The sequence below is a fragment of the Sapajus apella genome, unplaced genomic scaffold, assembly GCF_009761245.1.
Source record: "Sapajus apella isolate SASKATOON/1434 unplaced genomic scaffold, GSC_monkey_1.0 scaffold3, whole genome shotgun sequence".
Taxonomy (NCBI): Eukaryota; Metazoa; Chordata; class Mammalia; order Primates; family Cebidae; genus Sapajus; species Sapajus apella.
Genome location: NW_022436943.1, coordinates 56324149 through 56349757, shown reverse-complemented (window position 1 = coordinate 56349757; position 25609 = coordinate 56324149). Strand labels below are relative to the sequence as shown.

Below are 25609 nucleotides of genomic sequence, written 5' to 3'. Positions count from 1 at the left end.
TACCTGTCCATCAATTCATCTATCCATCCACTCATCAATTCACCCATCTATTTATACATCCATCTATTTATCCATCCATGTATTAATCCACCCATTCATTCATCATCTATCCATTCATCATCCACCTATTCATCCATCATCTATACATCCACTCATCCATGTATTCATGCATTCATTCATTTATCTATTCATTCATCCATCTATTCACCCATCCATTCATCCATCCATCCACCCATCTATCTATTCATCCATCCATCTACCCACCCACCAGTATGACACACATTAATTAGGTACCTGCTAAGTGTATGGCACTGGGCTAGATTTCAGTAAGCAGCAATGAAACCCTTGGACCTGTCCCCACCCTCTTTTTCCAGGGCTTCCTCTTACCTGGTTTGCCTGGCTAAAATCTCGCTGCGCACCCATCTTCCTAGCAAGGGGGAAGCCTCAAGTCATCATGAATCTTCTATTAGACCTGTCTCCTCTTGCTCATGTCTCCTCTCCCAGGTACCCACACACCTACTCTTCCATCACCCATTCCTAACTCTTTAGTAGAATAATAATGGATTGCACTTTTAGGACTTTATTCTTTACAAAGCACTCCTCATTTTATGCTGGGAGAATCCCACAGGGCAGGCTGGACAGATGGGATTATTTCTGTCCTACAGATGGGGAAATAGGGTCTCAAGGGAGATGTGACTTTCTCAAGGTCACAAAGCTGGTAAGCAGTAGACTGGGGAATGAGTCATTCTGTGGTGGTCAGAGCTCCAGGAGGGTCCATAACCCATTTGTAGGGTCCCAACCCCAGCCCACCCTGACCCACACCCACCGATGGCTCCTGTGTCACGGGGCGCGGTCTTGCGCGGCCTCCTGGCGTCGTCCTCGCACACCCACTGCTCACAGCAGTGGCCGGGTATGTTCACCCGCCGCGGGTGGGGGCACCAGAGGCGCGGGGGGCGCGCGCGGAGGCAGAGCGGTGTGCAGCCCACCGCGCCGTCGATGCACGTGCAGTTGTACTTGCAGTTAGGCTGGAAGGACTCGCCGTTGCTGTAGCGCACCCCGTCCAGGACGCAGCCCACACCGACCACCTCTGCAAACACAGGCAGTGGGTCAGGCCCAGCGGCCTTGGTGCCCCTTGCCGGCCCAGCTGCCTTTATAGGGGCTCCATGTGGACCATGCCCCAATCCTGGGGATGGCTCCCAGCATGGAGGAGGAACAGATGCACAAGGGCAAGGGCAGGGAGGGGTGAGAGCGCACAGTGCAGGGCCGAGTGTTTGGCTCAGCAAAGGGAGTGCGGGAGTTCCTTTATAGCTTCGGTCAGCACCCAGGGAGCGAAAGGATGCAGCATCCCGAGGGGCCTGGGTGGATTGCTCCCTGCAGGGTCCCCAGCACCAGGCTGACAAATACCTGCCACTAGGGCTCATGGTTCTGAGGGTGACCGACTTAAAACAAGCCAGAACACTTCGAAACACGTGTTCCGTTCATTCCGTACACATTTACGGAGCCTTCCAGGGGCTGGGGACTCAATAGTGGACAAAACAGGCAGAAGTCATGCCCTCAAAGAGCTTAGCTGTGGAAAGGTCACATGGAATGTGGACAGTCTCAACTGTCCGGGAGGAAAGTGTAGCAGGGAGGGGAAGTTGGGAGTGGGGAGACAGTTGCAAATTTATTAATAACTGTTTCCCTGTTTAGAAAAAAAGTGCAGCTCACTGCCAGAGCTCGTTTAATTTTATATAAACACGCTCTTTGAAGTTGTAGCAAATCTGACTGATTTTCGATGTGAAAACAAAATATAAAAATGTTTCCTGGAGTTTTTTCTAAACAAAACTAACATCAGAATTGTCTGAATCATCAGAATAATCTATTTCAGAAAAATCAGATTCATCAAATGAATCTCAGCCAACTGTTGGAGAACAATTATGCATAGGGATGCCAGGTTTTCTAGGATTCAATATTTTCGGTGATTGAGACTTACTGTATTTTGTCAATGGAAACACCACTACTAAAAACACAATGCAGTAAATGAATGATGTGTTTTGTTTTCAAAGTTCATATTCTAGGATGATGTGACTAGAATAAGAAAAGTGAGGTATTTTGTGGCAAAGTTATTTTGGGGTAAATGCTGCAGCCTCAAGTGCTGCTGGTGAGTATCCTCAGCACAAATGGGAAAAGGGCTAAATCAGGTGGATGGGGAAGTCCTCACCGGGTGTTGATGCTCAGCAAAGCCTGAAAGAGGATGAGGAAGTAAGCCCATCCAGGGACTGGGGGAGGAGCTTTCCAGGTAGGAAGGGGCCCGCTTAGGTAAAAAGGCCTGGAGTGGGAGCAGGTCTGGACTGTTAGGGGTCTGGGGAGGGGAGACAAAAGGGAAAAGGGAAAGAGAGGAGGTCAGAGAAGGCTTCCTGGAGGGCTCAGAGGAAGGTGCAAAGCTGTTAGAGCCTAGAACTGTGCCTGGCACATAGTAAATGCTCAGTAAGCAACTGCTGAATGAATGACAAAGTACGCTCTTCAAGAACACTCATGAGCTAAGTTGAGATCAGAGGGCAAAGGTAGCATGGTGGACCACCCTGAGACCCAGGTGAGAGGGAGGGGTCTGAAGCCGGAAAGAGAAGAGCTCAGCTTCCAGACAGATTTGGAAGGAGAGCTGTCAGGACTTGCTGACAGAGGGGCTGTGCCGGAGAGAGAAGAGGAGTCAAGAAGGAAGATGCTCTGTCCCCCTTGGACAAGCGGGGTTTGGGCTGGGTGGACTCAAGTCATCTTCACTACGCGCGAGACACCTGGTTGACAACCGAGCAGCCATGTGAAGTTAATTATACAAGCTTGGAGTTCCAGGGAGAGTTGGGGACTTCTGGGCCAGATGTCACCCTTGACACCACACTCTCCCTGGAGGACAGCTTCTGGAAATGCAGGCAGTGAGCCCCCGGCCATCATGAGTGACCACCCAAGGAGGAGCAGTGTGGAATCTGCCTTCAGAGTTTGCCCGAAGGTGGCTATTAATAGTAGTAACAATCCTAATATCTAGCAGCCATGAGGGCTTTCTAGACCGTCTGTTGTTGGATACTGGGTCTCCTCTGTATTGTGCTTATTGCATTACTTATTTTATTCTATACAGAAACACTATCACATTGTCGTCTTCATCTTTATGTATAGCAAAACAAAGTTACAGCAATGTGAAGACACATCGCGTCCAAGGTGACCACAGCAGGAAGCAGAATCCCGGTTTGTGTGAACCCTGCTGCGGCTACTGTTTTTCCTGGGGTGCGGTTATTCATGCAGGAGGTGCAGAAAGGAAAGACGATAACATCAACTGACCCTCTGATCTAGTGCCAGGCACCATCTGATACATTATCTCATTCAGTTCTCCCAATGACTTCATGAAGAGAATTTTATTTTCCTCCTTTGATGGACAGGAAAGCCCTCCAAGAGGTTAAATGATTCATTTGTTCAAGGTCATGACACTGCTGAATGATACAGCTGGCACTCAAGCCCAGGGGACCTGACTCCACAGCCCATTTCCTTCTACCAGACACCAGTGAAGGAGGGGACAGTGGAAAGAAAAAAAAAAAAACAGAGGAAGCGCTGGGTTGAATCACTCATCTTTGCATTCTGAGTCACCCTGCCTCTGCCTGCACGCTGTCTCTCCAGGAAGGAAGGGGGTGTGTGTGTGTGTGTGTGTGTGTGTGTGTGTGTGTGTGCGTGTGTGTTGAGGAGAAGGGAGTGGGCTAAGCCCAGAGCTCTGCCCCTGTATCGGGAGACTTTGGAGGCAGAAGTCAGTGCTGGATGCCTGGAGTCCCCAGCACAGTGACTCTCCCCACCAGCTGCACAGGGGAACCCCAAGGAAATCTGGGGTTGTGATGCCGGCCGGGCGCAGTGGCTTATGCCTGCAATTCCATCACTTTGGGAGGCCAAGGTGGGTGGATCACCTGAGATCAGGAGTTCGAGACCAGCCTGGCCAACATGGCGAAAGCCCGTCTCTACTAAGAAATACAAAAATTAGCTGGGCGTGGTGGCATGCACCTGTAATCCCAGCTACTCAGGAAGCTGAGCAGAAGAATCGCTTGAACCCAGGAGTCAGAGGTTGCAGTCAGCCGAGATAGCGCCATTGCACTCCAGCCTGGGCAACGAGAGTGAAACTCTATCTCAGGAAAAAGAATGTGATGCCCATGCTGGACCTCACATGGGTCAGTATTTTTCTTTCACTAATCTCCATAGTTTTAAAGTTCCCCAGGTGAATCCTGTTTGCAGCTAAGGTTGAGAACCACTGCCTCTAGAAGGTACTCCAGTCTCTCTCCTTGGAGCTTTGGGTGAGGAAGTGGGGTGCTGCTTCTGGCTCTGACCAGCCTGCTCACCACAGGCTAGTGGGATACATAGAGTTGAGGATGGTCCCGTTAGCCAACTCTTTCACTTTCTAACTCATCAAAAGCTAGATGATGAAGCCAGTTGGGTTTCCTTCAGTACCTCCTATCTCATCGCAGCTTTGCAAGTGCAGGTGTGATCTAGTTAGTTTTCCTCTTATTGAAGTACTTTCAGGAATTCAAGTCAACTTGCTCTGCCATCGGGCCTTCCCTCCCTTCCCACACCTCCCATGGACTATCAGCCCCACTGCCAGCAGGGACAGTGAATCACACCTGTTGTAGCCCTGTTTGAGATTTCTCCCTCATCTGTGTTTATTGTGTGAAGAATCAAGGGATGGGAGCCGGGGTGAGCGCTACTCTATTCAGCTCCTGCCATGTAGCAGGCACTTGACATTCCAATCACGCAGAGATATAAACTTTCTTTGTCACGAAGGAACTGAGACTTAAAAGGTTAAGTAGTTTGCCTAAAGTCATAGTACTAGTGAGAGATGATGCTGGGATTCGAGCTCAGTTGTCTAGATCCAAAGACCGCACATGACTTTACTACTGCCTCACGCTTCAGGATGGGGGATCTAGGCCTGGAGCTAGACCTGCTCCCTCCTCTGAAGATGGCCGTGGATAAGAGTGAAATAACTTTCCTTGCAAACCAAGAACAGCCAGTTACTTTCTTTTTTTTTCTTTTTGCATTTTCTTATTTACTCTACAACAACCGCATGAGGTTGGTTTTATCAAGCTCCTTAAGTGATGTGCACACGGTCACGTAGCTAGCAAGTGGGAGAGCCAGGATGTAAAACCCAAGTCTGTCTGCCTGTAAATGTCATAATCCTTCCACCAAACCACACTGCCCTCAGGCCTGACCCAGCTGCATTTAAAAGTAGTGTTTGTACAACTGAAATAGCCAAACGATGTAACTCAGAGGTCACCTTCTGCCCACAGATGTATTTAGTTTGGCTCACAGAGTGGTTTAAAAATATTTCTGAATGTACTGCCAACGTTTACAAATCATACACAAACCTATATATCTAGATTCTCTTGAAAGCTAAGCACACCGAACAAGACCTCGCTTTTTTTCTGCTTGGCCACAGTGGCTGGACCCAGCAGGGTGATCTCTGAGATTGCCATTGCCCCCATCATCCTCTGGTTGAGTTCTATGAGCCAGGGTTGCAATTGCTCATTTTTATTACCTGCCTTGTCCTGATCTAATTACATGCAAATCTTCAAGGACAGATTTAGCCTGCCCTGGGAACTGTCCATTGGCTTAGCTGACCATTTGCAGAAAGAATGTTTTGTAGAGGGACCCTTTGTTCTGTTTTCCCTCTGGCCCAGAGGTACCTTCTTCTACACACCCCACACTCTGCTTTCTTGCATTAGGGTCTCATGAATTCAGATACTACGGCAGGGCTTCTGGGAACATGTTCAACAGAGCACTAGTGAGTTGTGGGCACATGTACGCATGTGATGTCTGTATGTGTAACTGTGTGTGTGTGTGTGTGTGTGTGTGTGTGTGTGTGTGTGTAGTGTAGTGTAGCGTAATGAGTGGGTAAGAATCTACCAGAATGAAAAAATTTAGTGTTAAATACGTTTGAAAAAAACATTATTATGAAGCTTATGATAGCTCTCTTTTGGAATTTGGCAATGGACATGAACATTTGAAGCCTCCGAGAATTTCTACAGCTCCTGTTTAGCTTTATTTATCTCAGTGTTTGCAAAACTTCGTGACCAGGGAACCAGTGTGTGTAAAATCGATTACAATCTCCCTTGGCCTACAGTTTTGGTTTTCTCAAATAAAAGGAAAGGAATTACACAGAAACCCATGGTGTTGGGAAGTTAAGTGGCTGTGCTGGGTGAGGGCAGGACCTAAGATGTGAAGAGATGGGGTTGAGGAGGACAGGGCAGGTGGTTTTCCAGGCCACTGGTGGAGAAGGCAGGCCGGACAGGCAGTTTCTGGGTTCACACAATCTCTGGATTCATGACAGAATGTCTATAAACGTGTGGTGCCTGGCCGATGACAAGATCTCAATACAGCTTTAGAGATTAATGCAAGGCAGTAAACAGAATTATCTTTTTAATGACCTTGAAAAACCATTTTCACAGGGGGAATAAATTATGAAACAGATCCATATAACAGGAGGTGCTTCTAGTGTAAGAAGACCAGGCCAGGTATCCCTGGGTTACGGGGAGGGAACAGACGACTGACAGTATATTAACAGTAATTCTTGAACTTCAGCATGCATGAGAGTCACCTGGGAGTCTTGTTAAAGGTATAGAACCCCATTCCCATTTCCAGAGAATTTGATTCAACAAGTCTGGGGTGGGGTTTAGGAATAACATTTTTAACCAACACGTCAGATGATTCTGAGCAGCTGATGCTGCAAGTTTTATTTGAACATCCTGCTTATGTGGCTGCTAATGAGTTTCAGTAAAAGAAGAAAAACTAGAAAAATGGGGAAAGTGGAATGGTTATTCACAGAAATCCGAGGACACAACGATTGGTGTGAAAGTTGAAGTATGAAACAATGATAAAAGAAAAGAAACTGTCAAAAATTAACTATGAGGTTCAGATAAAATAAAATTGTCTGACTGCAAATGATGTGCATAACCCTCATTGACAATCCACCTCTGGAAATACAATGATTAGCTGAGGATGAGACATCATGTTGCATGTGACTATGTGATGGGTGTATATGGAGTCATAGTTAAGGGCAAGGTTTGATTCAGCACTAAGGGAAGAAGGGAGTTTTTGGTTTATGAAACTTCATGGAAGTTTTCAGAAGTTAGGCTACTGCATCGTAATGCCTGGTTACTTCTCTTAATCTGATGAGTCATGTATTTTGAGTAATGCTTACACAATTCAAGGGAATACAAGTCCAGACTGAAGCAGGAGTTCAGAAAGTTTCATAAAAGAGTTGTCTGGGAAGAAAACAGGACAGAATACCCATGATGGAGCACTTGAAGACCAAAGAAAACAGCAACCAACAACAATCTTACCTCCAAACAGGAGAATATCATAACAGACCAGACATAAAGAAAAAACGAAGGCAATTAGAAAGTCCAGGAAAAACAAAATGCATCATAAGTAAGGAAATTCAAACAAGTACATGATGTCATACTGCAGTGTACAATATTTACATAGTCATAATATTATAAATACTGATGATTGTATAACCAAAAATTATGACAATGATATTTGGAAGGTAGGGATGTATCAGGTGGTATTGGGGAGCTAAATCATCAGCTATCATAGAAAATTAATAGATTATACAAAATTGATATATCAAGGCAATTAAGATATAGCAGAAGACATGTATTTTATGGTAGTAACTATCAGAAGAAATAACTAGAAAATTCAAGTGACCATAGTAACTGAGAAACAGAAATGTCGGTAGCTGGTGGAAAGGGATGACTGCAGCCTGCTGGTTTTCATTCTTTCAAGACTACTGGATTTTTAAAACCATATTGTTTTAATTTACAATATTATCAAAATATCTGGAGTTCTGCAGTACACTGGTGTGTCCTGGTAGGCCATGGGCATTTGTTAAAAGGTCCTACCGCTAAGAGAACAAAATCAGGGTTAGGTATTTCATGGCGTCTCCCTCTTCCCTGGGGAGAGCCATGAGTGTGCCTCTAGGACTGAGAATAAAGCAAGATGCAAAGCTCTGGAGGCAAGAGGATTGCAGGCATCCTTCCCTCCCCTTCCCAGGAAGGACACAGCCTCTGGCCTCTGACCATGGGGTATACCTTCTGCTACACAGAGGCCTGGCCAAGTGAAAGGCTGTGGGGGTCCCAAGGTAGAGGGTTTTGGGGACAGAGCTTTGGGGCTTTGGGTTTTGGGGTTGCTAGGGGCTGGTCAGAAGGTATGGAGGGACTCACTTACGTGCACACACTCCTATTGCGTACCTCGGGCGGTCCCCACTGTAGTCACAGTAGAGGCCCCGGTGGGGGTCACAGATGGCAGCCTCCGTGCAGTTGTCCCCAAGCTGCTGAGCACACATCTTACAGCATTCACAGCCGTCTGTGATGAGGCTGACCCCCAACGGGCAGCGGGGTGGGGATGGTGGGCACTCACATGGCCACTTGCAGAATTGTGGGCGTGAGGAGGTGTCCTCCAGTGGAGCTGGGGTAAAGTCCATGGTCGTGAGGGTTGGAGAGAAGGCCTGCAGAGGAAGGGCAACAGGTAAGGGGGCTGCCGAAGCAGGGGTTTCAGTGCCTGAAGGGCCCTGCCATTGCATTTCTATCCTCATTCTGTTCAAAAGGTTTTCAAAAAATTACTTTTCTATCATGCTTTTGATGGCCAAACACCTCCTTTGTTTTCAATAAAACAAATAAAACAGGAGCCAATGTGCAGTGAAGTTAAACCAATTGCCCAAATCCCTCTGCTGGTCAGTGGCAGAGCCCAGATTCCACCTCAGCCCCTGCTCCTGTCCTTTCTTGAGTGATTGTCCCTGCAGCCCCGAGGTAAGTGAGGTGGCCTCACTTTACAGGGAGGAAGCCGAGGCCCTGAGCAGGTAGAAGCTGGCTGCGAGTCACGTGGCTGCACGGGGCGCGCATCCCATGGCTCTTCTGTGACAACCTGCAGGGATAGCTCCTTTGCTCACTGAGAGTCCTTAGGGCCTCTCTGAGTCAGAGGGCTCCTACCTTACACCACTTTCAGCCCGCTGATCTATTTTTTTCCCCTCTGAGTATTGGAAAGGGCTGGCATGGTGCAGCAGCAGGTGTCCAGCTTTCTAGCTCCTGGGAGCTGCATGGGCCCTGGCCCCCGAGGAGTAAGTCTTGCTTCCTTTGCCAGCATAAGCCCTGCATGGAGGAGCCCTTTTATTTTGTTGTCAGGGCAATGAAACTCCCCACACCCCCACACACTCCACTCCAGCAACTCGCACTCCTACCCGCATTCCCATTCCCAGCCCCCCCAAACAGCTTCATCTTTATTCTGGCAAATGTGATGAACATAACCATTGGCCAGCTGGGAAGGGAAACCAAGGCCCGAGGAGCTACCCAGGCCTGGGGAACGGCAGACGGAGGTGCCTGGGTGTCTGAGTGCAGGAGCTTCAAGCTGCCTGTGTCTCCGGCATGCAGTCACCTGCCGTCCCATCTGGCTGCCTCCCTGAATCCCATCTGTGCCCCTTCCTCTATCTTGAAGGAGATCTGGGCCTACGAGAGGAAGAGAATCGCCTGAGGACACAGGCGCGGGGGCTGGAGCAGGCTGTGAGTCAGTCTTCCCACTCCAGAGCGGGCCCATGGAGCATTCTGTCCAGGGCTTCTCATCCTTGACGCCTGAGTTCTGAAGCAAGCAGAGGTGAACCCAGGGCTTCTGTGGGGCTGGGGCCGGGGGCTGGCTGGGCTCTGGGCTGCTCCCTCCATCTGAGAGCAGAGGAGCCTGCTTTGTGGGGTTACAGATCTGCCTTCCACTCTGAGCACCAGGCTCTGGTGCTGAGCTGTGCAGACAGATTCTTCCCCCCTTTATAGGAAAGGAAAGCAAGACCCAGAGACTGATGGACACTCCCAGGATGACACAGTTCACAGCAAGGCCAAGACGCAAACTAACCTCCCAACTCGCGTCGCAAGCCCGTTCACTTTTGCCACCTCCGGGTTCTTTCACTCAACAAACATTTGCAGAGTTAGCTCATAGTCTCTCTTAAGTTTTAGACATTTGAGGATAAATTTTAAAAGCCCCTATGAGTGGGGAACCCACAGCTTATGGGAGAAGCAAGTCTTAGAGGTGATTTACTACAATCCGAGGCATTGACTCTGCAAATCGCGGGCCTCTGAGGGAGGCCTGGAAGCTCGCTGAGCACCAGGGCAATAATTGCTGTGCCCAGGTGGGTGGGGTCTGCTCTTGCACCTTGGAGGACCAGGGACGAGGAAAGTGGTTGAGATGAATTTCTGAATTCGCCTGACTTGGCTCTGAACCTGGCACACAATAAATGCAGTAAATATAGGTGCAATAAATAAAGTCCTTGCAAGTCAACAGATGAAACCCGACTTGAAGCTTTCATCACCCACAGGCTTGATTTCAGGACTCGGTGAAATCCACCCTTTCCCTACCCCACAGCCACTGTGATGCAGCTCCCTGTGGCTGAGAGGTTCTTTCTATCTTTTTTACCTGGGCCCCCTTTTTCTGGGCGAACTCTCCTGACCGCCGACCTACATGTGCCTGGCTTTCCCTTAAGCTGCTAGGCAGGCTCAGCAATTAAACATTTGTGTGTGTTTGGAGGTGGATGCCTGTGAACTCCATGGAATGAGGGCAGGGCGGGGCAGCCACCCACAGAGTGCCTGCACAGTGCCAGTCTTCGTTAGGAACACATGGGTGGCTTCTCTGTTAGGGCCCAGACAGACACCAGAATAGCCAAAAAGATCTTGCTTGCAGCCCCCTGCAGGGAGGAAGGCACTGTGTGCAATGTGGCCTTGGAAGGCCTTGCTGCGGGGGAGCAGAGAGCTCTCGGGGCTGGCAGTGCTGAGTGGCATTCACCTGGGAGGCACTAGTTAGCCTGCCCTTGTTTGTGTTTCCTCAAAACACAATAGGATGCAAACCCCTACATTTCCAAGTCAGTGACATATACACACACTCTCTCTCTTTCACACACACACACACACACACACACCATACACACACTCTCTCTCTCTTTCACACACACACACACACACACACACACACACACACACACACACCTTTTTTGACTTTGAGGAGAGACGTTTCCCTGTCAGGCCATGACCCTAGAAGCCTCAGAGCCTTGTGAGCACTAGCAGATCATCTCTGAGAGTTCCCAGAATCAGGATGTGCTCTCAGCAGAGGAAATGAAGATGCCCTCTCCTCCAAGAAGCCTTCCCTGCTCTTACCTCGCTCACTGAAATGTGAACTTAGAAAGGGCAAGGCCCAGACCTTGGGTCTCCTGTGTGCCTGAAATATAGCACAGGGCACACAGTAGGGCTCCATATGTGTGGATTGGTGAAATGGGTGGATGGGGATTGTCAGCTAAAAGGGCTTTGATGTCTTTGATAGTCAAGGCATCATGTACTGGAACCTCTCCTCAGGACACTAAGTTTGGGTGTCAAGAAAAGAGCATGCAACCTGAGACAGTCCAACGTGAGTTATTTCCACGTGGCCTTGAACAGCATTTTCATCCTTCTGAGCCTCAGCCTTCCCATCTGTGATATGGGCACAATCACGCTCACCTCCCTTTGGGGGCAGTTGGGAGGGTGAAGTGGTGTTGTGGATGTGGCAGCACTAGGTAGGGCCTGGCACATGGCACATGGCACACAGAAGCCTGTCTCCTCTTACACTCATTCGGTTGTGGGTCCTCCCTACCCCCACTCTGCCCAGAACAGAGCTGGGGATCTGGACCCTTTGAGCTGAGCTGGCACGGGCTGGAACCGGGTGGGTATTCCACTCCTGGGATCGCTATCCATCCTCCTATCTCCATCCAAAGTTAAAGATGCCCAGAAGGAGGCTTCCTTTCTAAGTGCCTGCCTAGAGGTACCAGGGCAGGCAGCTGGTTAGGGGAAGCTGCAGAGAAGGCCTCCTTTGGACAGGGAAGCCGCTTACGGCATCCCTGGGCAGAGGAGGGAAGGGCTGTGGGCAGTCGGCTGAGCCAGCCTTTGTGGTTGGCACCATCTAGTGGTAGGAAACCTCCCTGACTGAGGCCAGGGGAGAAGGTGCTGGACATAAGCTGTGCAGGGGGAAAACCTCTGGACCCCGGGACCTGAAGATTCCTGGGTTTGGTGTGTGAGCGTCTCTCTGAGTGCCAGCTGCCTTGCCCAGCATTGACACCTAGGGCGTGTGTCTGCAGGCCTCAAGTGAGTCCAGACTCCTGATAATTGATCAATCCTAGCCTCTCTACGTGAGTACAAGGGAAAACAGATGACTGGCCCGAGGTGGTGTCCGCCCTCACGCACGGACAGTTTAGCTGGGGATGTGCACACTGACTGAGTCATTCTAGGGACAGATGATTATTGAATCCCTACTATGCAGCAGGCTTCGTGCCAGACTGGGAGGAGACAAAGGTGCATAAGACAGAGCCCCTGACTGGCTCTCCACCTAGTGAGGCCAACAGACACATAAACAACCATTGCAATTCAGTGCAGTCAATGCTATGACGATGGCGTCCACTCATTTATCTCCCCTTTCATTTATTTATTCAACACGTCTGTAGTCAGCTTTGATCAGGTGTTGGACATGTAGTGTGAGAACCAAACAGACCTGTCTATGGGATGACGGCGCGGCTGGGCTGTGTGTGTGCTGCGGCTGAAGAGGGCTTCCTAAGACACGAGGCGTGGGGAGTGGGCTTTGAAGAGGGGGTGGGGATGGAGCAGTGAGGAAGGAGGAGTGGGAACCCAATGTGCAAGGACCCAGGTGCACAGGCACTGAGCTGGCAACGCGTGCAAGAGCCCGGGGCCTGGAAAGCCTGGTGCAGGGGGCAGGGTGGAGGCAGAAGGAGGTGGAGGCCAGGACGGATGAGGATGGGCTCAAAGCAGTTGAATCGAGGAAGACCTCGAATGCCTTGCTTTGGGCTGAGGTCTGCAAGACTGATGTGTTGACAGATTTTAGCAGGAGGATGGCAGGGTTAGATTTGTGTTTTAGAAACACCCCACTGTATCCAGTCCAGCCTTTGTCCCTGTTCATGTCACTCTGGGAGTTAACCTTCTGAAGCCCAGGCTTCTCCTCTGTAAAATAACATTGCTACCATTGCTTGCCTCCCAAGTGACTGGCCGTGAGCATCAAATGAGGTCACAGCTGGAACTCTGCCTATAGCCCATCCATTGCAAACCGTCACTCTGATGACCACGTGGGGCCAGAGTTGCCCTAGCCCCCAGTAATCTCATGTGTCTTCTGCACAGTGACTGGTATTGTTATTCCCATTAAACAGATCAGTAAAGTGGCTTGCCCGTGCCTGACATCTAGTAAGTGACAGATCTTGGATTTGAATCTAGAGCTGTTTCATTCCATGTTTTTCCCACTACTGTATATGAGGGAGAATTTTGTGATGAAAAAAATAAACAGTGGAAAGGTAGTGAGTGCACCATCAGTGGAGGTAATCAAGAAGCAACTAGACAATTATTTGGGCTGGTGGTTGGAGAGGGACATCAAGCCTCACAAAGCCCGACACATAGTAGGTATCAATAAGCATCTATTGATAGGATGAATAAACGAGTGAACGTTCATTTCCCCAACTACTCTGTCATCCCTTGAAGGTAGAAGCCACATGCCACCCATCTGTTCCCCCAGACACACAAACTCACAGGCACTCACAAGCAACATACATAAGATTTACTGAGTGAGTGCTCATGCTATGTGAAGAATTTTGTATGAAGTCTCTCATGTAATCCCCAACAGATCACAGGACAGGCCTGCTAGCGCTCTCCAGAGCGGTGAGGACACAGAGGCACGGAGAGGTTAAATGACTTCAGCAAGACCGCACGCGTGGTGAGGGGTGGAACCAAGGTCTGCCTCGTCCAGAGCTTTTGAGCCACTAATTCTTCTGCCTCCCGTGATCGCTGCACAGGGAAGACCGTGCACATATGAACTTTGGGGACGTGCTTCCAACAGACCTTGATCAAAACAAATATTTCATGGGGGCTGGGAGCTCAAGGAGAGGCTTCGGATCCTGGGACACAGCCGGGTCCCTGTGGGGGTGCCTGTCCCCTCAGGGCTCTTGTTTCCGCCAAAGCTGAGCGGATAACAGCCCACGGTCCTGCTTCACAATCCCGCTTCTCCTTAAAGCCCAGCCTAAGCTGCCCTTCGAGTGGTCTAGTGGGTGAGCACTCGGCTTCCAGAGACAACAAACGCTGCTCGTTGCTGAAGAGTGAGGGCTGAGAGGGGCCCCGTGGCCAGACCTTCTTCTGGAGGGCCGGTGAGTCGTAACACTGAGAGGCATCCAAGAACTCCTTTGCCCAGTCTGTCCCTGTACAAGCAGTGAATGGCAGAAGGGCCCCAGTCTGAAGTGCTTGGCTCTAAGCCTGTGCTTACAGCCTCCAAGTCTCCCTGAGAAATCATCATGAAAGCCACGGCTTCACTCCCGCCTTCCTGCTGCACCCCAAAGCTGCTCTGGGGCCCCGACCAACTGCAGGTGCATGGTGCCATGGTGGCTTTCACTGCGACTCCTCCTGGGCAGGTGGCATTTACAGTGAGTGACATCAACTTCTAATGAAAAAGCCTGTTCAAGAACCCCCTGGCAGTGGCTTGGGGTGTAGGGGAGGTGAGGTGGCATTGTAGACCCCCCCTTAGTTTTGGGGGCCTCGATTCTTGTATGATCCCTGGCACCTTGTGCCCATCCAATGGTGGGGCCTCCCTCGACCCCAGGCAGGCTGAGGCAGCTCATCCTGTGAGCATCTCTCTAAGGCTTCTCACTGGGGGTTCAGCTACCTGGAAAGCCAGTGTAGGCTCTCTCTCTCTCACTCTCTCTCTCTCTCTCTCTCTCTCTCTCTCTCTCACACACACACACACACACACACACACACACACACACACATCATCATCAGTCACCTTCAACATCCAGGATGGCATGACATGTCTACCTGTCCTTTGCTTTGGTTCACAGTTCTTTTCATCAAGTACACGACTCTCTTTACCTACCCAAGAAAAGGAGTGGGGAAGCATCTCAGCCAGAGAAGGGAGATGAGAGTTTCCCACCCCACCTTCTGTTCGTGCATCCTGTGTGGGCTCTGAACTCCCTGTTCCTTGCACTTCTGCTTGTGAAGTCATCCAGGGGCCCGACTGCCACCAGCCACACCCTCTGCTGCTGCCTGGGGACCTCCTCAGTTCACTCAGGACTGTCGTGATGGGGAGTCACTGGGGGGACATCTGGGGCGCGTCTGTGTGCTGACCTTGAATGGTTGGTCTGGGGCCTTTCTGGGAGTGTCTCTGTTGGTTCAGAACACCAACACACCCTGAAGGAAACATGTAGTGCCTCTGGGTCAGAGCTGTGGCTCCACATGTAGCCCAGCTGTGTCGTCCCAGCGTACCCTGCTGTGGCTGCTGGTGGGGCTCCCATGCGCACCAGTGCTGCTGTGCGGTGACAGAAGCCCTGGAGCCCTGGCCCCTGAGCCGCGCCTGGCCCTCATCTTTAGTGGACAATGAGAGTATGGCCTTTTTCAAAATAAAAATGATAAACCCATTTCTGTGTAAGCAATAGATATTTGTGCAAAACAAGTACCTATTTGCTTGGCTTGCCCGGGTTTGGGAGAGAGAGGTCATTAGTAGAATAGGAATGTTTAGAGGACTCTCTTCACAGCTGAACAATGGAAAAGGAGGCTGGGCATTTGCAGAGGCTTCTCCCAAATGGCACTTTCCTTCTGGGGGCTGGGGCTCCTCCTCGAACCCCAGGATGCTTGCCTGGGCCCCTGGGGCCCTCTGAGGTCTTCACAGGCTCTCACATTCCTTGGGGATTGGAACCTAGTTCTGTTTTCCCCAGCCACAGGCAGGAGCCTGCTCCATGGCCCACCCCCTAGAGCCCCCAGAGAGCCTTGACTGCTATCTTCTTATCTTCCATGAGCTACCTGAGCTGGGGTGACTGGGCCCATTCTGCAGATGGAAACATTGATCTTTGCAAACACGCCGTCATAAGGAACCTGCATCATTCTGTCCAACAACATAAGCCAAGAAGCAAAACAGGAGAAAAGATCATAAATCAAGGAGAATGTTGTCTAGGGAAGGACAGAGGAGAGGAAGGAAAAAGAAAGAAAACAGCTTTGGTATTTCCATATTGCAGATGTTTGCATGAAAGTCTCTTTTATGATGTACTTGTGGAAATCGACTCTGCAGATACTACTGTGTTTATGGGGAAGACAGAGGTGGTGGCCATTCCGCAATGCTTCTGCAGACAAGACGCCCAGGGCTCACCCCGGCACAGCCTGGTCCTGCTTGGTTCTGCCTGCTGCAGCCTCTGAGCCTACCCGGCCCCACTCCCCGACTCAGACTCCTCCTGTCATGCCCGTCCCTCCTCCCCAACCCCTCCTGCCTACCCAGGGATTATGATGGTGATTCCCAAACTTTACTGCAAAGCACAACCACCCTGGGGCTTTAATGGACACTCTACCCAGAGATTCCAACCTAAGGGGCCTGAGGAGGAGCCTGGGCTTGGGAATTTTTCCAAGCGGTTCTGAAAGTCTCAAAGTTTCAGAATCACTGGCCTGTGAAACTTGTTAAAATACAGATTCCTAGGCCAGGTATGGTGGTTCACATCTGTAATCCCAGCACTTTGGGAGGCTGAGGTGGGTGAATCACTTGACATCAGGGAATTTGAGACCAGCCTGGCCAACATGGCGAAACCCCATCTCTACTAAAAATGCAAAAATTAGCCAGGTGTAGCGGCATGTGCCTGTAGTTCCGGCTGCCAGGTAGGCTGAGGCAGGAGAATTGCTTGAACCCAGGAGGCGGAGGCTGTAGTGAGCAGAGATGGCACCACTGCACTCCAGCCTGGGCAACAGAGAGAGACAGAAAAAAACAAACAAACAAACAAAAACAAAACCAGATTCCTGGATCCTTCTCTGAATATCCACCTTAAGTTGCTCTAGGCTGAAGGCCGGAGTCCGTAGTCTGACCAACAACCCTTGGGGATTCTTACAGAACTAGGAACCACTGCCTTACAACACTGGGCAGGGGTAAGAGAAGTGTGGGGATTTCAGACCATCTTCCTTTGTTAACTTCTGACTTTTGCACAGCCAGCACCGGTGTGCACTACCCACCGACACCGCTAAGCTGCTTTCACGCTGCAGTTCACGGAGACCTGCCGAACACACAGCATCGTGTGAATCACCAGGGCGACACGACTGCTCCATAAGCAGGTCTTGTGCAGATAAATTAAAATGATGTATTTTATTCTTGATATTTTTGTTGAAATGACTGAAAAATGTGAGAAAGCCAAAAGGAGTAGCTCCTGATGTTGAGATCCCCTAAGTCCTTAACCCCCGCTGAACAGGCATGGTTATCAGTAGGCAGGTGAGCAGTGATGAAATGACCCCTCGATCATACTTATTGGACAAACTTAAGCTGATTAAAATGGGAAGGAAAAAAAAAAAAAGCTCCTGTAGGAAATGCGTATGTATTTTTGAGATAACATTGAAAGGTGAGTGGTAACTGATTATTATGGTGTATTTCAGCTTTCTGAAAGTGGACGTGGGAAAAGGTAAGTCTATAATTTGAACTTTGCATATTTTAATAAAAATTCTTAGCAATAGACATAGGAGCAGAAAGTGGGAGGAGAGCAGCGGTAGGATGGACAGCCCAGGAGGCCTGAAACGTCCCGTTTGATGAAGGAGATAGACCCCACTTTCTTCTAAGAGTATGTGCAGTTTACTGGTGAACAGGTCATGGGATTTGCAGAAAGGGCATGGCGTCTGAAATGAGGGGGCCCCATTTAACACTCCCAGTCTCCTGACACTCCCAGCTCTGGGATCTGGAACTGTGCTCACCTGCTCTGAGCTTGTTTCATCATTTGTAAAATGACGGTGCTGTCAACATCCTCCAGCAGCCCTGATGAGCAGTTACCAGTGTCATCCCTAGTTCCCAGATGAGGAAAAGTGAGGCTCCAAGAGCCTAAGAATCTTGCTCAAGATCTCACAGCTGGAAAGTGGTCTATTGCCCCAGAGTGTCCCTCCAGAACCCTTACTGCATGACTGCCTCACTCATTCATATCCATTCATTCTTCCACCCGCCCATCACACACAGGCACCCAGCATCTACGATGTGCCTGCTGTTCCTCACCACCAGGAGGATGGCAGTGGACTTGAGCCCAGGTTGCCAAGCGCCCTCAGAAGAGGAGTGAAGAGCCCGTGTGGGGATGCTCAGGGAGAGGTTGCCCCCTCCTGCCTCCTGGGTGCTCGGCACTGCACGTGGTACAGTCTGGTATACCACCCTGGGCAAGAGCTCCACCAGCAGTGTGGACTGTCGGAGGCCTTGGCTTGCCTGGGTTTGGGAGGCCACACCTAGATGCTCCACCAGGGGGCAGGGTTGAGGCAGGAATGGACAGAGCCGGCCCCAGCTGGGCCCGGCGACTTTCAGGACAAGGTTGTCCTGCTGGAAGCAGTTTCTGTTCACTGCTTTGCTGAAAAGAGACGCCCTGGGGGCCGTGAGAGAATGCAGGCCTGGCTGGTGCCCATCTGTCTTCCCCATGCTTGTTGCAAAGTGCATCGAGTGGCTCTGAGTCAGCCACAGGAAACAAACACCTGTTTTCCCTACACTTCCGGTAGGTGCACCCCCGAGGCACCTGTACCCCAGGCCTTGGTGGGTCTGCCCTTCAGGTGGGGTCTAGGACAGTGGTCCTGGGTGGAGCACCTTCTCTGAAAGCTCTTAGCTCCAAACCCGTGAAAGGTGCCTGAGCCAGGCACACCCCCCTCTCTCCCCCACCACCCTGCCCAGAACCTTCCAAGGATGGTTTCCGGAAAGTTGTTGGCCAGGCTGCGTGTCATGGGATATAGAAGGTTTTTGAGCTTTTCCACTAATTGGTTTTATAAACATGCAGGTGGGGGAAGTCAACTTTACATGGGGAGGGTACAAGGGGCAAGAAGCCAGGTTTCTTTCCAAACAACCAGCCCTGGTCCATGTGTTCACTCATGCATTCATTCATTTGTCAATCTGTATATAAAGCATCTGCTAAGTCCCACGTGCAGTGCCCAGAGTCAGAGACAAAGCCTCAGAGAACGCCCAGCCTCCAAGCAGACAGGAACGGAAAAAAGGCAACAGTATCATAAAGGTTAGAAACTACAGCCCGTGAGCCATATGTGGTTCATGACATTTTAATAAGGACCTGGCCCACTGTATGATAACCCTGTTAGTCCAGGGACGGTAGGAACTTAAGAGTCTTTTCATCGAGAGCTACCCCTTTTGATTTTCTCCCATTTTCAGTCATTTGAACAAAACATCAAGGGTAAAATACATCATTTTCATTTAACTGCACAAGACCTGCTTACTGAGCAGTGGTGTCGCCCTGATGAATTGCAGAATGCTGTATGCTCTTACATTTTAGAGAGTACTGAGAAAACCGCAACAAAAAACATGGAACGCTGCACGCAAACTTCAACTGTGCTCTTTGATAGAGATTTTGTGAACATTTAAATATACTTAAATGTTCACAGAAGTTCAGAGAATAATATAATGAACCCTACATGTGCATCTCCAGCTTTGATAATTATCAACACTTAGTTGGTCTCGTTTCTTCCATTGTCTTCACACATGTATGCTTGCTTGCTTGCTTGCTTGCTTGCTTGCTTGCTTTTTTTCTTTCTTTCTTTCTTTTTCTTTTTTTTTTTTTTTGAGACTGAAGTCTCGCCGTATGGTCTAGGCTGGAGTGCAGTGGCGCGATCTTGGCTCACTGCAACCTCCGCCTCCCAGGTTCAAGTGATTCTCCTGCCTCAGCCTCCCAAGTAGCTGAAATTACAGGCACCCACCACCACATCCAGCTAAATTTTATATTTTTTAGTAGAGACAGGGTTTCACCATATTGGCCAGGCTGGTCTTAAACTCCTGACCTCAAGTGATCCACCTGCCTCAGCCTCCCAAAGTGCTGGGATTATAGGCGTGAGCCACTGTGCCCAGCTCTATGCATTTTTATTCTTGAAAATCTAGCAAACCCAAGACATCCTGAGATTTTACCTGAAATTCTCCAGTGTGTCTTTAAATTGTGAGGAATTTTTAGAAAAAACATAACCCCCAGGTAATTATCACACCAATAAATTAGTTACAATTTTGTAACTTTCTGTAGTTAGTACCCAGTCCACATTCAAATTTCACTGTCCCCCAAAATTTTTTTTCACAGATGGTTTCTTTGAATCAATATCATCTATATTTTAAGTAGTAATTTAATCCTTGTGATTATTCTAAGAGTCAGCCTGCTTTTACTATTAGCTTCCTCATATTATAGATGAGTAAACTGAGTTACAAAAAGGTAAAGGTCAGATAATTTTTCCAAAACCACTAGCAAATGGCAACTTTGAGATTTGAACCTCAGCCCTGGGATTCAAAGCATCCATTTCTTATGGCTTCACACCTAACAGCCACACTAAATGTAACTCAGGATAGTCTAGGTAACGGCTACTAGGGTGAGATGAAGCGGGAAGAGGGCATGGGGGTGGGAGTAGGAGCAGAGTCCTTCCTAGAGGAGCAGGCATTTGCACTGAACCCTAAAGGATGAGTGAAATTGACAAGAGGGAGGGCAGAGAGGGCGTCGAAGCCAGGGACATGCATACTCAGGGGTGGCAGGTAGAAGCAATGTGGCACGACACGGGATGACCAGTGGGCCCTGTTGCTAGGCTTAGTGTTCAAGGACACGGAGATGGCAGCCAGGGGCCCTGGGGAAGACGGTGGTCTTTCCTGAAGTCAGTCTCCTGATCATCAAAACAACCACATGAAGCCTGCACTGATGGCCCCAATTTGACAGACAAGGAAACTGAGACCCAGAAAGGTTGAGGTGCAGCAAGAAAATGACACAGTCAGCTGTTTTGACTCCAGGTCCCATCCTCCTCCAGCGACCTCTAACCACGCTGTTCTTGGCCACTGTCCATTTCATTCAAATAACCAAATGTAGCTGAGGGCCTTTCATGCTGAGGCCCTGGGCTTGGTGGTGGCTATGGGGTGACCACAGAGGGGGCCAGCCCTGGGGCCACAGTCAACACAGACATGGGTGGAAGAATGAAGCTCTTCGTGATCACTGAGTTCAGGCTTGTTCCACCTACAAGGGGGCAGTGGGCATCTGCCCATTGGGTAGTGAGGACTGTCTTCCAGGCTCCTGAGCCCCTTCCCTGGAGGGGAGAGGTCCTGGGTTCCAGTTCTCCATGCCGAAGCTGGTGGCCTTGGACAAGTCACTTTCTCTGTAACAGGAGCAGGCTGGGATGAGGCCTTCCACATCTGACAATGGTTCATGGAGCAGGGAAATCAAGCAGGGAATAAAGTCTATCTGTCCTCCCTCCACTGCCCAGAGCACGACTCCATTTCCCTTCCCTCATCCTGCACTGGATCTCTGGCTCAGATGGGGACAAACAGAACAGGCTTAAGGGGATGAGACACAAGGACACCCCTGGGAGCTGGTCTGGCCAGCCTGCTTGGGGCACATGGTGGTGTTCTGGAAGTGATTAAAACTCTCTGTGCCTCAGTTTCCTCCTCTTTAAAATGAGGCTGATAGGAGCTCCTGCCCCACAGGGCTCTCATGGGCCTCAGATGAGACACGTGGGAAGGGTCTTGCCATGGTCCTTGGCTCATACTAAGGACCCAACAAGAGTTGGCTCTTTGATCATTTAAGAGCCTAAGTTTGTATGCATCAGGACTTGGCCTCTGGAGCACAGGGCCAGAAATAGCTGTCAAGGAAGTCAACTGGCATGTGTGCCTGTGTGTGTGTGCGTGCCTGTGTGTGCGTGCACCTGCCTGTGTGTTCGCGTGTGTGCCTGTGTGTGCACATGTGGGGGACAGATTTAAATACAAATAGCACGGCTGGAAAGACAGGTGGCTGCAGTCCCACTGTATGCAGCGCCTGCCCGTTCTGTTGTCCACGAGCTCCCAAAAGGACCGAGGGACCACAGCGTCTAACCTCACAGCACCTTGACTTTCCCTGTCTAACTGTGGCCGCACCAAGCCCCTTCTTGACACGTGCTCAACACCCAACCTCTTTCTTAGTCCTAAGGTCTCTGTGACATGGTAGTTTATGTCCCTTTTACAGATGAGAAACTGAGGCAAAGGAAACTTACGGGCTTGGGGCTGGGACGTGGTGGAACTGGTTCTTAATCCAGGATATGTTCTGCATGAGCAGAGGGGCGTTCTTCTTGTTCCTTTTTTCAGATAAAGACATTGAGGCTCAGAGATGCAGGCAGCGGCTGCGGAGACCCCGGTCTCCTGACTCCTCGTTCTGCACTCCAGAGCCAAGCCTGTAAGCTGCTGCTGGCCGTTTGGTCCTCTTAGCAGTTGGGTCCAGGGCCCCTTGCCAGATTTCCTCGCTTTCCTCCCCAGCATGAAGCTTCCACTTCAAAAAAATCAGTGGTGTTCCCTTCCTGCCGCCCCCATCTCCTATACACATATTGTCCCCAGCCCACACCAGCTCTGGTTCTCACTTTAATTCATTCAGCACACTGTGAGCACCTGCAATGTGCAGGCATAGACAGTGACAGAGAAACAGAGCAGGGAAGGTGTATGAGCAAGCCTGGTAGAGGGCACGGCACATGCAAAGGCCCGGGGGCCTGAGAGTACAGGTGGTCAGGGAATGGCAAAGGGCTTGGCTTTGCAGGAAGAAGGGGTGGGAGGAAGGGTGGCTCAAATACAGGGCAAGGCCAGCAGAGAGTCCCAGCTGGGTGATGTGTTTCCTTCCACGTGGGCAAGAACACGAACCCATGAGTGCCCACAGGAGGACATCTGCAGCTTCATTTGGGGAAGGCCACCAGTTCAGATGGCTTCAATTTCATAAATCAGGTAAGGATGGGAAAGGCATTTCAGAGGAAAGGAACAGCTTGGGCATGTGCACAGAGGAAGAATCCAGGAGTATTTGACAGTGAGGCTCATGAAGTGGAAAAGAAGGCAAATCGGAGAAGAATCAAAAGATGAGGCTGGGAAAACAGGCTTGGGCAGGAAGAGCAGGGGGAGCGCCTCACTGGGAAGCCACTGAGATGGTGGGACCCCTTGGTCATCAAGGTGCCGTCGTGATTTTCAGTTTTATGAGGATGCTGTGGGCCAGAAACCCAGCTACACTTTGAGGGTTGACAGAAGAGATGTAGTCTGAAAGGAGAATATTTCTGAACACTTTAAGAGGTACAAAGCACATCTAAAAGGACACCTCGAGAAAGGGACACAGCTGACAAACCCCTTCTAGAGAAGCAGTAGCATGAGTTCCCCTGCTGTCTGTTAAGTGATGGATCTGCCCGATGAATGAATGAGTGGACTCTCGGAATACATGGCGGCTCCAGCTGGAAGCCAGCTCGAGGATCAAATCCAGTCTCCTCACTTTCAAGATGAGACAATGAGCACAGAGAAGGCAAGTGGCTTGCCTAAAGCCACAGAGCAGGAGCTATTTCCCCCTGGTCTTCTAGCTATCTAGGCGAGGAGTCCACTGTTCCGCTCCGAGGGAAGAGGTATGAGTCCCTGTTCTCTCAGGATCTTCTGCTACTCTTAGCTATCCCCCTCCATCTCCTCCCAGCCATGGGAAGGCTCATAGTACACATGCCTTTCTCTACTCCCAGACTTAAAGCAGGATTCCTAGAGGTGCAGGGTGGACCCCTCCCTTCCTTTCCTTTGAGCCTGGGCTTTGCTTTCTCTCATCCCACACCCCACCCCTAATCAAGACTTAGCAGATCCACACTCAAAGCCCCAAGCCTGAACTTGCCTCCACATTGGAGAACGTGGGGTGGGCAGGCTCAGATCTTATCACTTCTCCTGGAATGCCCAGAATTCACATTTGAGAGGCAGTCTCTTCTCCCTTGACTGTCTCTCTTCCTTCTTTCACAGATAGGAAGAGGAGGAGGGGAGCTGGCTGGTTAATGGAATGTCAGAGCTCGGGGAGAGACTAGACTCTATCTCAGTCATTGGTGTTTGAAATCAAGTGTACGTGAGAAGCATCAGGGTGCTGGTTAATGTGCAGATGTGTGAGGGTGAAGTCTTTCTAGAAATTCGGGTTCAGGTTTCCAGAATGTATGTTTTTCACCATCTCCCATGTTCTCTGAGCTTCCCCCTCTGAGTCCTAAACTTACCCCTCTCTGCTAATATAAATGTCTGTCTCCACACTGGAACCATCGTCTGGTTTAAACACAGAGAGAGACCACTCACCATCACACCTCTAGAAACTAGAAGTGGCTGGGTATATATTTGGGACTGTTTGGGTCCACGGAAAAAGTAAAAAGATGGGCTCTGAAACCCACAGCTGGCATTGAGGGACATGTTATCCTGACTCAGGTTAGTAAGAGACACGTCGCACCTACGTCTCACCACCATCATCATCATCATCAACATCATCATCGTATGTTTCTCCTACACAATAACCCAGAAGTGTTTATTGATCCTCTAACTGTGCAAGGTAAGCTGGCCAGGATGTGGAATCTGTGGGATATTTAGAACACATGCCCAGCACAGAGCCAGGACACCCCCACATCAGCCTGCCCCTCCTCGCAGTCACCTGGTGCTGAGCCTGAGGTCTTTATAAGCCCCTGCTCATCGGATTGGACCTTGCCTGCAGCTGGTGCATCCACTCAAGTTGGAATCCCCCCGCCCTGCTATTGGAACAATGGAATGCTTGCCCTGGGTGTTCTGGGGCCTTGCACACTTTGTTTCATTCCCCATTCAACACCCCTGAGAAGCCAACAGTACTAACATTAATACATTCCTTTACACAGAAATGATCCTGACTCAGAAAAGCTGGGCTACTTGCCTAAGGGTGCACAGCTCATAAGTGGAGATGCTGGGATTAGAACCCTCAGCATTTCTCCCTCCCCATCTGTTCTCGCGGCCCTGGGCACACTTATGTCTTTCTAGGCCAACACTGTCTAGCAAACTACAATGTGCGCCATAGATGAAATTTTACATTTTCTAGTAGTTGTATTGAAAAATAATAAGAAACAGATGAAATTGAGTTGAATAATATATTTTGTTTAACCCAGTATATTCAAAATATTATCATTTCAAGATGGAGTTAATATAAAAATCATTAATGGGAATATTGCCCTCTTGTATTCATACTATGTCTCTGAAATCAATTGTGTATCTCACACCTCTGGAACATCTCAGCTGGGACCAGCAGCATTTCAAGCACTGAGTGGCCTCCTGCCACACATGGCTACCGATTGGCCTGTGCTGGTCTAGACTACAGCCACACCCCTGCCTCATGGGTGTGTGCAAGGGCACTGTGCCCAGAGTAGCATGGGCACATGCTCAGTGTGAACCCTTGCCATCATCCACATCACAGGGACACAGGGCCCACCACAGTGTCCTTGAATGAGGGTACAGCTGTGCTGAAGCCTTGCTTTGAAACCTCCACAGTGACCCTGCCTGGCTTGTTTTGCTTCCTGGCTGGGGCTGGCACCCTTCTCAGCCCTTCCAGACATCCACCTGGACCACACCTGCTTTGCCATCCTTGCTCCTGTAGCAGAGCCCACCTCCCTTGGAGTTTGCCTCCTTGCTGCCCAGAAAATGGCTGAGGTTCCTGGGAAGATCCCTGGGTTGCTCTTTATACAAAGCCAAGGGCAGCCCCTGGCATGTGGGTTCTTTACTGACACAGGGCAAGAGCGTTTTCTAAAACCCAGGGGTGGATGGGTGGGCTTGCTGTGAAACCCAGAGTGCTGCCCAGCCCACAAGGTAGTATTTT

General features: G+C 49.9%; 1 protein-coding gene across 1 annotated transcript in view; it reads right to left on the bottom strand.

The window, feature by feature from the left end:
* The window catches only part of CCN4 (cellular communication network factor 4), a 39820-nt gene that overhangs the window by 9988 nt on the left and 4223 nt on the right, over positions 1-25609 (bottom strand). The window contains exons 2-3 of the mRNA XM_032254034.1: positions 8224-8503; positions 827-1087 (exon numbers count right to left, since the gene is read on the bottom strand). Of these exons, the coding sequence (XP_032109925.1) occupies positions 827-1087; positions 8224-8503 (541 nt within the window). The remainder of the gene's footprint in view (positions 1-826; positions 1088-8223; positions 8504-25609) is intronic.